At 31.5% G+C, this 12,176-nt stretch overlaps 1 protein-coding gene across 1 annotated transcript; it reads right to left on the bottom strand.

The window, feature by feature from the left end:
* Window positions 1-605: 605 nt before the first annotated feature.
* LOC139504755 (uncharacterized) lies at window positions 606-11,944 on the bottom strand. Its single transcript, XM_071294737.1, has 13 exons — window positions 11,882-11,944; window positions 10,947-11,522; window positions 10,565-10,744; window positions 9,139-9,351; window positions 7,005-7,050; window positions 6,326-6,483; window positions 5,625-5,798; window positions 4,540-4,746; window positions 4,247-4,289; window positions 2,692-2,852; window positions 2,038-2,214; window positions 881-1,090; window positions 606-718 (listed from the first exon to the last, which is right to left on the bottom strand). The coding sequence occupies exons 2-13, from the start codon at window positions 11,374-11,376 to the stop codon at window positions 606-608; spliced, it is 2,112 nt and encodes a 703-aa protein (XP_071150838.1). The 5' UTR covers window positions 11,377-11,522; window positions 11,882-11,944.
* Between the last annotated feature and the right edge of the window lie 232 nt (window positions 11,945-12,176).

Below are 12,176 nucleotides of genomic sequence, written 5' to 3'. Positions count from 1 at the left end.
AAGCTAAAATTGGACATATGATGAAGATGCTTGTCTATTGTTGAATAATCATATATGTCTTTAAAGGTTTTATTGTGCTGTTAAATTGAAGTCTTACTGATGCTGCACTTCCCATGGTTAATTGGTTTATTAACACTAAGATGATCTCATCAATAATGATCTATCTATGCGTTTGGTAAACTTATAATTAGTTATAAAGTTTCTACAAAAAAAGATGTGGTATGATTGCCAATGAGACAACAACTCTTCACAAGAGACCAAATTTTGAAAAAATAGACAACTAATAGGTCATCATATGGCCTTCAATAATGAGCAAGCCCATACAGCATAGTCAGCTTTAAATGGCCAGAATGACAAATGTAAAACACTAGTTATTGGTGTACTTACTCCAGGTAAATTATATCCATCAGTGTAAAAATTTTAGTTTCACCTAAAAATATACATAAATAATGAATATTGTAATCAATGTGATATATTTGGACTGTAATAAAGAATTATATTCAATGTTACCTTAAAATCAGAGTATTTTTAAAAGTATTTTTAAAAGTACTCTATAATATGACCTTCTCCATACAAGGCATACGATAGAATGTCCCAATATATTCCTAATCTACATAGTTGTATACATCTTGCATGACCAAAGGAATGCCCCTATTCAAGATGGGTTTTACTGCTAGATGGAACCAGTCCAAGGATGACTTAAGATTATTTATTATCTCTAAAAAAAAATATGATTAATTCAAAATCAAAAGCTTTCAATCTTCAGAAATAATGAATCTTAGTTCTTTTTACCTGATATTAAGTACCACTCAAATATTAAAAGTAAAACATAACAATATAGATAAATTTTACATTTATGGTATTATAATCAAATTCTTACCCGAACTATAATCTAGCAGAGAAATATCAATTTTTCTTCTTTCAATACCCAAAGTAAGCCTCCAATTGCAGCCATCTAACAGAGCATAGACATTAAAAGTTTTACCGATCTGATCCACCTCTATACAACAGTTGATTCCTGTACAATAACTGGGAATGTAACAAGTCATTGAGGTTTCTATTGGAGGCAGGTTAACTGCCAATGGACAGTCTGAAAAAATAAATAGGGCCAATATATAAAAAAATGTAAAGGTTTTCCTTATCAGTACCAGTCCTATCTATTTATGGCTAGAAAATGTATATCAGATTTGCCCCAAAATTTGTCCTCATGTGAAAAAAGTGTAAATTTTGAGTTTTTTTCATTCTTTTTCTCGACCAAGAAGACTGAGGGATGCTAATAGATGCATCCAACTGTAGTCTGTATGTAGAGTGGATCCAAGTGAACACATTAATCACAACAGTTGTTAGGTTGGAGTGTAACTGTGCTGGGTAGACCAGTTTAAAGAAGGTCATTTGCACCAAAAATCTGAAATTTGTATTCTTTTTACTCCGATTTTTTACTTTATTTGGACCTGCAACAGGAAATAATTGTTGCCTATGCCTATTTAAATAATAAATATGATCAGCATTTATATGCCCTCCGGTTCACACTACTTGTAAATATTTTAGGCCTCACAACTTGGTTTGTCAGACCTCAAAGGGGAGCCCACCTCTCTGTGAAATGTTTTTTTGTACGATTTTAAAATTCAAAGTTCCTATTTGAGCTCAAAATGAACATCAAAACTGAGAAACATAACAATAAATAGTTTAAGATTGAGGAAACATGCATACAATTCACAATAAATGGTACAATGTACATTTATAATGTATGGAGCACCATTGGAGCAAAATAAGTGTTTTTAGTCGGACCGTAATATTACGGCCCCGCATGTTAAGGGTTAATATAGTTCGTTGAGATTCAAATGTCACTGAACATACACTTAAATATATTTGCACTTCAATAAGCAATGTGTGTAAGTCTGAGGTTTATAGCATATTATGGAATCATATTGATAAAAGCTAGCAAACAGAAATTAAGTAAAAAACAAAAAAATATCTTTTACCAGAACTCACATCTACTAATCTTTGTACAATCTTCAAATACCACAAGAATCCTACCTTTACTATTCCAGCCATTTTCAGAGTCAGCAAATATTCCTGCATATCTATCACATGGGACTGAGTTCATGAACTTAGTAAGACCTAATTCATCCAGTAATTTATTAGCTACAGCACTGGTTAAAGTATTGCCAATGTTTTCTCCTGTCTTCTTTACCCAGTCAGTAAATGATATATCTGGAAGTTAAAATGTATTCTATGAAATTCAAGTTCAATGTCCTGGGTTGTTAAGGCACTGCTTCATTCATATTTATTACATAGCTCCATTTATTAATATTAATGCTATGAACATCTCTTCTTTTCTTTTAAAATTACTTAACAAAAAGTAGGTTAACAGTCCATATTAACTTTTTGAAATCTTAACAAATAATATAAACATTGACCTTTTGAGTGTAAGAAGAATTAGTTTGGAGCAATATTGACATAGAAATAAGCTTTTCAGGCTTTCATACCAAGCGGTAAGAATACAAACAAGCAAATTATCCCAAAATTGTCCAATTCAGAAAAAAATTGCCCATTAAAAACTATTAAAACCACACCTTGGTATCCTAATTTTTAAAAAAATGGGAAAAAAAATGTTTGGCCTGCTTAATTCCCAGTATATTAAACCTATCTTGATACAATTAATATAGGATAGTTGCTAAATAATCATACCTAGCAGTTGCCCAGTCATCTCCATGTCGCAAAGAGGTTGAGAAACGAGCTGTTGATCAAATAGTTTAACTGTAGTACTACAGTCTTCTTTCTCCAAACAAATCTTCAACTCAGCATCTATTATCAGTTTCTTTTGTTCTTCTAGTCTTTCTATTTTATACCTGCAATAATGTGGTTTAAAGAAGACATATGAATATGATTGTAGAATGTTCAAACTGCAAGCGTTAATTAGACATTAAAGTGTCCACAAACAGTAACACATTTTTTATGTCAAAGGGCAATTACTCCCTATATTTTATTTGTTCTTTTTAAACTTTTTCATAAATATCCTACCAGAATTGTAGGCATTTCCAAAGGTCATAACTTGTATAAGAATAATTTATCTCACCTTACATTTCAAAACATTCAAGACCTTGCTGATATTATCAATTTAATAATAATCTGTCAAGAAAGGTAGGTCAGAGAGTGCTTGAAATGCAATGTTCAATATAAATTAGATTTGAAAGGGAGATAATTGTATTAAAATTTTATTGTTACTGATTTACGCGACATTACTGATATCGACATTTGAAACAAATTTCATAACAATCCTACAAGAAATGAGGGCCTGAGAGCCCTTCCAATGCAATTTTCCATAAATCCTTTAAAAATTGCTGAGCTTCAATTAATTTCAAACATTGCTGATATAATCATTGGATATTTTTATGTCCCCTTATTTTTGTATTTAATTTTTATTTTTTCACTTTTCTAATTATGCATAGAGTTTCATAAGATTTGCACGAGATAAACTTTAAAACTTTAGTGCATTAATGAAAAACTTTGTGGCAGTTATTTCATGTCAAAACTGTACCTTATCCTGACTTGTGCTACAAAAATCAACATATCTTTAATTGCATATTAGAGCGTACTGGTTCCCTGAAGTTTGATAGTACAAAAACAGGAACATCTGATCTGAACAATAGGTCAAGTGTGCTCTTCTATCAAAATTTCATACACTTCTTTATTATTTTAATAAATATTTCAACAAGGGTTCTACAGTGATCCCAAGTCCCCAAGCTTTCATTTGATACCACAATTAACCAAATATACCCGCTTTTGACAAAGATACAGCTATGCGTAGGAACTACTTTGTTTAAAATATGTACTACTTTCTTGTATGTTCTTTCCGACCGGGCCTAAATTAGTGGTTCTATACCATAAAGGGGCATAATTCTACAACAGATACTTATCTTTTAACTTTTGCAACACAGGCAAAAGCCTGGCTAAGAAAGACTATGTGGTCAACATCTATCATTTTATCAATTCAAAACAAAATTTAAGATGAAAAAGGTAATAAAATTGAAGTTGTAAAGGAATTACTGCAAAAAGAAGCAAAAAAAAAAAGAGTCTGATTTACCAAACAAGTTTTCATTAAATCAGCAACTAAGACATTATAAATGGTACTCACCTTCTTTTACAAAAAATAAAGATCTTTAATAATGCAGCAAGCCTATAAACAATTAAAAATCAATAAAAGGAAGTGAAACATATCTATCTTAATTTTGACAATACTTACTTTATTCTGATTATTTCTACTAATTTTTCTTCCTTTACTTCACCTGTTTTAAAAGAAAAGTTTAAGAAAGTAGTATATAATCTGAAAAACAATAACTTTACATTAACAATGATGCATGTGATTAAGGTAAAATCAGAAGAATTCTGTCAGACAGACATGTATATTATAATTACTGTAGAGCAAAATCTGCTCTCTGAATTCAGAAATAAAAAAAATATATTATAGTAGGATAATTACTTGCAATATTAAAGTTACAAAAATTTAGTCAGTAAACTATAAAGAGCAAGACTTACCCCATTGGTAGTCCAGAAGCTGATATTCAAAGGTAAATTTTTCTATTCCACCTCTGATTACATAATTACAAGTGTCAATATACAGGTAGAAATTCAGGTGTAAATCCAGGTAATCAAAGTCAAGACAGCAATCAATTCCAGTACAATAATCAGGTATATAACAGGAGACTGGGCCTGACAAATCAGAAGGAGACATGGCTGGACATTCTGAAAATAACAATTATGAGGTATTTAACAGGAGACAGGAATTGACAAATTGGGTGGAGCTTTGTTGAATATCTTTAACAATAATCAGGTATATAACAGGAGACCGGCCTGACAAAGCTGGACACTATTGCTGTTAAAAGTTTATCTCTATCTATAATTATATTCAAGATAATAACCAAAAACTATAAAATTTCCTTCAAATTACCAACCCAGGGGCAGCATCCTAACAACAGGTTTTCTGATTAGTCTAAACTTTTTAATATAAAAAAATGACTATCAATCCTGATGAACATTTTTAACCTGTCAGATTTGCTCTAAATGCTTAAGTTTCAGAGATAAAAGTAAAAACTGTATTTAACCCCTATGTTCCATTTTTAGCCATGTCATTGGCCATGTTGGTTGGCAGGCAGGGTCATTTGACACATTTTTAAAGCTAGATACCCTAATGATCATCATGGCCAAGTTTGGTAAAATTTGTCTCAGTAGTTTCAGAGAAGATTTTTGTAAAAGTTAACTATGACAGACTATAACGACTGATGCCAATGGACGACAAATGGCAAGTGATGAGAAAAGCTCACTTGGTCCCTTCGCATCAGTTGAGCTAAAAATTAAAATTATCTCACCATGTTACAGCAAAGAGTCCTTAACATTATACTTACAAAATCAGCATCCCTCATTGACTGATTAATAACACATTTAAGGCTGCTATAATCTTGGTTCTCCTGCAGAACTATAAATCCATTTTGGAGAACCCTACAATGACTTACTTTTTTAATCTCCTCTGAGTACAGAATTTCATAGAAGGAATGTTATAGTATTATTGACTATATCTCTTTTTAAATACATCAACATAAACAAATCTCATAATTATGACTCACCATTATTCCAACCATTTACAGCTGGGCTATACATATCATCACTTCTGTTACATGATGGATTTTTCAACATTACATCGAGTCCTAGCTGTTCCAGTAGAAGTGTACGGAACTCAGTCTTCAACTGGCTCTTTATATCTGTTCCCACACGGTCTGCCCATTCAGACAATGAAAACTCTGAAGAATATAAAGTTAATGAAACCAATTGATTTGAGATAATCAGTTCTCAACTATCATGACGGCGTAATTGTGATGTTTAGAAGTTTTGATGCACTAAATGCACTGGTGTTAATCTTCTTCAATCCCAGTTAGTTTATTCTGTTGTAATAGATAACATAAGATTTGTAATAGATTTGCCATAGAATTTTTTCACTATTCTATTTTTCCTAGTTGATTCATTATCCAAAAAGATTATTTGTTATATTAAAGAAAGTTTACAAGAAACCCTATAAATTATATTTGGAGTAATATGTGAACTGTTTACAATCCACAGACAGAAAATGGATTGAGAGGGGTATATTATAATATGTCCATAGGAGACTGTAATTTATAATAAGAATAACAAATTGGAAACAATGAAGACTCAGTTGACTGAACGTCTTGTCTCCTTCGTAAAACTTATAGAATGTGATGATTATACTAGACTCAGGTTTTTGAGTACTTTTCAGACAAAATACAAAATATTAACCAGGTATCATTCATACCTTTAAAACTATAATCAGCATACAAATCACAGATAGGTTGGGGAATCTCTGTTCCATCAAATATCTTGACATCAGGAACACATCTTTTTTCAAAGCAAGCTTTGGCTGACAGGTACACTATAAACTTTTTCAATCCAGCAGGCTTCTTAATGACTAGTCTAAAGAAAACATTCACATCAAAACTAATCATCAAAGTGCATAAATTACATAGGTCTAAATCAACTCTCAGGCTTTTGGGTCTCGGTCTGATATCATAACCTAGGATTGATTATATGTTTTATATGAAAACTGCCATGTAATAATAAGTGATTTTATGACTCTGAATCATGAATTAAAGATGGTTTTGACCAGTTTGACAAAAATTTGAATTTAAACAATATGAACAAATTTGTAATCTGTAGTTTCATGTTCATTTGTTCAGAGGTTTTTATTTAATAAATCATTCAAGTGACAGAAGCATCCACTATTGACTATAAAATAAAGCAATGTTCAAAAATTGAAATTTTCAAAATTTAAAATGCCTGTCAAGTCTTACTTAAAGACCTAGATCTTGAATAAATAAATATCTTAACTGGAAGGGTGGACTGATATAATCTTTATTTTTATATGAAATGAATAATTACCCCTGGAATATAAAGTTAAATATTGATATCATATGATCTATTAAGATGTCACTTACTGTAATTGTATAACACCACCAGCAAGGTTGATCTTTTCTGTTTTTCCTAAAATTATTAAACTCATCATTTTATATCTGATTTTATATGCTATATTTCATGCATTAATATTCATTGAACGATAGTGCATATCTACCGAGATAATTCATTCAACACTATTATGATAATGTAGATTTTTTACAATTTGTTTGAGGATTGTGTGGGTGAACCACAAAGGAGTAGGGGCAATAAGGCCCTTTTTTGGCCCAAAAATTACTGCAAATTTAAAAGTTTTCATACATATTTTAAAATTACTGAAAAGTATCTCAGGTAGAAGGTATTCAGAAAAACAAAATAATTTTGGACATTAAACAAGTTACCATGGCAAAAAATCATGCCTTAATTTGCATATTTTGTAAAATTTTGTGATTTTCCTTGTTTTTCATCAAATTGTTAAGTATATTTTCGATTGGAAAAGTATGTGCGCACCCAAGAAACAACTTTATATTTGGTGAGATTTTGTCAATAGTAATGATAAAGCTTCAGTTTAATTATTTTGTTGTTTCTTGGCTGCGCACGATGTTTCCACAACAGAAATAAAGATAGAAAACTGCATAAATTCAGAATTTTTATCGTTTTTGTGAAAACAGTATATACTATGACGTAATTGTGACGTCATCACATAAGAATCTTAATGTTTTTCATTTATATTTCTTGACCCTATGCATTTCTAAAGATTATGTTCCAATTTGAAAAAGTTATCAAACATTTTATTTTCTTGGGGCCAAAACCAGGCCTTAATGCCCCTACTCCTTTAAATGTGCAGCAAAGTTCACATTTTTTATAGGTTTGTTTGTATGTAGACTTTGGCAAACAACAAAATGGTCCATTAACATATTATTTTTCTTCAAACAAAGAAATGTGGTAGCCACAAACGTAACTAAACCAACAGCACATCAACTTTAGACATAACTGAATTAACTGTACCATTATCTCAATAGAAAGATTGATATATTTCATTTTTGTACTTGTTTAAAAAATGAGTTCAAACTGAGACTTGAAAAAAATTGTTGGTCAATTGGCATTCTCAAAGAGAAAAACCTCTTAGATACAGCAGAGTAATAAAATACTAAAAAATATCAAAATATAAAATATCACTATAACCTTAATACAGTTAACTCTCGTCGTCTCGAACTCGGTTGACTCGAAATTTCGGATGAGTCGAAGTTTTCACGTGGTCCCGAACTTTATTCCATACAAAAGTATGTAATTCGACTCCTGATGAGTCGCAATTGGATGAGTCGAAATTTCGGTTGAGTCGAACTAAATTTACGGTCCCAAGGTTAACAAAAGCATTCAAAATTCATTTTTTATCTCGAACTAATACACATATGTCAAAACATGACCTCCGGGATTTTTAAAATGGATTGAAGAGTTAATCTGACAATACACGTGTAATTAAATTTCCGGTCACTGAACACTTATTGATTTATGACATGCTATTTCCATGAGTGTTTACCTAAGATTATCTTTTATAGAATTTTTATAAATAATTAGTGATACATTGTTAATGTTCATGAACAAGTATTTAAAATGTTTACAAAAACAATTAATTTGTGATTTACACTAATGAGCTTGGGTGTGTATAAAGTGAGGATTATGGCTTCCGTTGATGATCACCTAAAAACTGCTCAAATGGCGTCTTTAATCTTGTTATATTTTCTTTTGAAAAGAAAGAGTGAGATAAAACAAAATGAATAGAAATCAAAATTTTCTTAAATCTCTTGTTTCCGAGAATAAACAATTTTGTCAGCTATAACCGACCTGAATAACGAAACTATCGATTGGAAATTACGCTCTTGGAAAAGTCATAGGATTTTTTTTTAATTGAATAAGTAAAAAAAATGTCATTATAATAATAAAAGACTGTGACATACAAATACATCGATCTGATACTAGAATATCGATCCCCTTGCCATATTCACCGGATTTATTTTAGCTTTACCAAGCTAAGCAAGAGTTGTGTCCCTTAGATTGTCGAACTTCCGGTGTTTGTTTGAGTCGAACTACGTGTATCTCGAAATATTTTTCTGGTCCGGCTGACTTCGACATAACGAGAGTCGACTGTATTCATAATTGATAAAAAATAATACATACCCCATTCATAATTAATAAGCTGGATAGTTTCATTAATTGTGTTGAGACCATAGTTTAAGGTATATTCACATGGATCTATGATGATAAATGGATGCAAGGTTAGACCTAGACCAGGAATTTCTATACAGCATTCGATCCCAGTACATGTGTCTTTAAAATGGCAAGCCATGTTGCCTGGTAGTTCTGGCATCCCTAATGTTCCTAATGGACACTCTGCAATATAAAAATAATGATGAAATGGATCTGTCACGATTTTGAAGTTTTCAAGTTTCAACATTTAACAAGAGGCTGTCACAAAGACAGCAAACCGGATTTATTAACATTTATTTGTGTCCTGGTAATATCACAAGAACATAACTGATGAACAGTGAAAGTTAAAATCGTCAATATCAAATTTGACCACCATTTTGTCATCAGTATCAACATATTAAAATTTGAAAGAGCTTAGGTCGAATGGTTCATGAGTAAATGCAACAACATGAATGGAAACACCATTTTTTTATCTTTCAAGAACCATAACTCCTGCACGGTTAAAATCTAAATCGACATTATTGAACTTGACCTCCATTTTGTCATCAGTAATAACATATTAAAATTTGAAAAGCTTTGATCTAACAGTTCATGAGTAAATGCACGGACACGACTGGAAACGCCATATTTCAATCTTTCAAGAACCATAACTCCTGAACGGTAAAAGTCAAAATCGTCATTCTTGAACTTGACCTCCATTTTGTCATCAGTAACAACATATTAAAATTTGGGAAGCTTTGGTTGAACAGTTCATGAGTAAATGCACGGACACGACTGGAAACACCATTTTTCAATCTTTCAAGAACCATAACTCCTGAACGGTAAAAGTCAAAATCGTCATTCTTGAACTTGACCTTCATTTTGTTGTCAGTACCAACATATTTTAATTTTAAAAGCTTTGGATGAACGGTTCATGAGTAAATGCACGGACAACATTTGGTTGCCGCCCGCCCGCAGTACATCCCCAAATCAATAACCGACATTTTTGTCACAAAAATCCAGTTAAAAAGTATGTTTTTGAACAGGATTTTTAATTTATTATAGGGAAAGATTGTATGACAAGTCATCATGGTAAAGTTTCCTTTACATAGGAAACTTTTTTTATTTTTATTTCTTCTTTGTTTTGAGGTTGTGGGAGGGGAGGATATAACATTCATAGATAAAAACTAAGATACATGATTAAAGAACTGACTATGAAAAAACATTTTGTATTTTATTCAAGTTTAATAGGACATATCAATTAGCCAGATTAAACAATCTTTTGAATGTTCCTTGAAGCTTGATTGCTGTTTTATAATTCATTGACATATACCCACATTTCCTTATATTGAAGAGATTTATGTAACAGGGGATGTCTTTTTGGTGCCTTCTAATAATCTTATCAAACTTAAATTACCATTATTCCATCCCCCAACATTTGGAGTGAAGGGTTTTCTCTCCTTGTCACAAGTAGGTCCACTGAAAAATTCATACAGTCCAAGTCTTTTTAGTATCAGTTGTTTTCCACCTTCTTTCACTCCATCCAAAACTTCCATACCAGCTTGTTGTAACCAATTAAAAATGAAAGATGAAATATCTGAAATAGAAAAAAAATTATATGATTGTGTTCTTTGATGATACCTAACAATTTACACAATATGTTTTTAAATAAGTTTTACAAACATTTACTTTAATAGGCATATAAAACTGATAGAAAAATATTTCTCAGAAATAATCTTAATTATCTTTCAAAATTCTTTGCAAATTATTGATCTTTCTTTGTTCAAACTTTGACCTACCTGCACTACAGTCAATAGATTTTGTAACAATGTCTGGTAGAGTTTCATACAGCTCAACGTAAGTTGTATTGATGAAATGATTAGGATCCTGTACAACAGATAACAACTCCGTCCTGCTAATCCCATCCCCTATCCCTACAGCTATGATTGTGACACCATTATTTCTACAGGTATTCACTCCTGTTTGAGTGACCCCTCTGTTAGACTGACCATCGGTCATTAACACGACATAGTTCTTTACATCTCCTCTGTCTCCCTTACTGGAAACAAACATGTCTTCACAGGCATACCTTAAAGCATCACCAATATCTGTATAACCTTGTTTATTATAGGCTATCTGGAGTATATTCTGACTTATTACAGGTTTGTCATAGCTGGTATCCAAATCAAACCCTGTTCTAGAGGTACCAGTCCCTCCAAACATAGACATTCCAACACGGATCAGATTTTCACCAATGGCCAGTTTGTCTGTGGTCTCTGATATAGCTTCTAGGGACAAAGTGAACTGATCCTGTCCAACACTTCCAGACTCGTCCAAGACAAATATGACATCAGCTGGGGTAACAGCAGTACAATCTAAATGTATCAAATAAAATATACAAGATCAAATGGCAAAAAGAGGTGCATATTTCTACTCCAGGTAACAGTAATATTTTCGATCACTGATAATAAATGTAATTTGATTAATACATTTATTTTTGTTTATATTTTTATTAATCTGTTTTGAAAGTGATGTTTTTTTCATGTAACATTCTATGTGGATTGTTCTTTGTACATGCTTTTGCAGTTTAAAAAAAAATATTACTGGTTTAAAACATTTAAAATAAATGATTTATGTTGAAATGTACCAAGTTTTTTATGTCAAATTTAAAAGATGCAAAACTCGATTAAAGGTATTTAAGGTTTCAGGTTAAACTAACAGTAGTTAATTTTACCTTTTATCCAGTCATAAAACTCTTGAGAACACACTGGTAATGTTTGCTGTTTTAAGATATGAATTCCCCATCAGGTGCACAGAACAATTCACCATCAATAGGAAAACAGATAATGATCTTGGCATCTATGATAAAGCCTGACTGTCTTCCATTTTGTCAATAATATACCTTTAAAATGATTTAATACATTGCCCATTTAATTCATTCTTGTGATCTTTCACTTATCAGTTGCTTTACACATTTTGTCATTTTGTTGGAAAGTTTCACATATTGTAATTGTTTGTGCTCAATCTTG

This window comes from Mytilus edulis, unplaced genomic scaffold, assembly GCF_963676685.1.
Source record: "Mytilus edulis unplaced genomic scaffold, xbMytEdul2.2 SCAFFOLD_797, whole genome shotgun sequence".
In the NCBI taxonomy this organism is placed as follows: domain Eukaryota; kingdom Metazoa; phylum Mollusca; class Bivalvia; order Mytilida; family Mytilidae; genus Mytilus; species Mytilus edulis.
The sequence above is the reverse complement of the archived record's forward strand: the minus strand, read 5'-3'. Positions and strand labels throughout refer to the sequence as shown.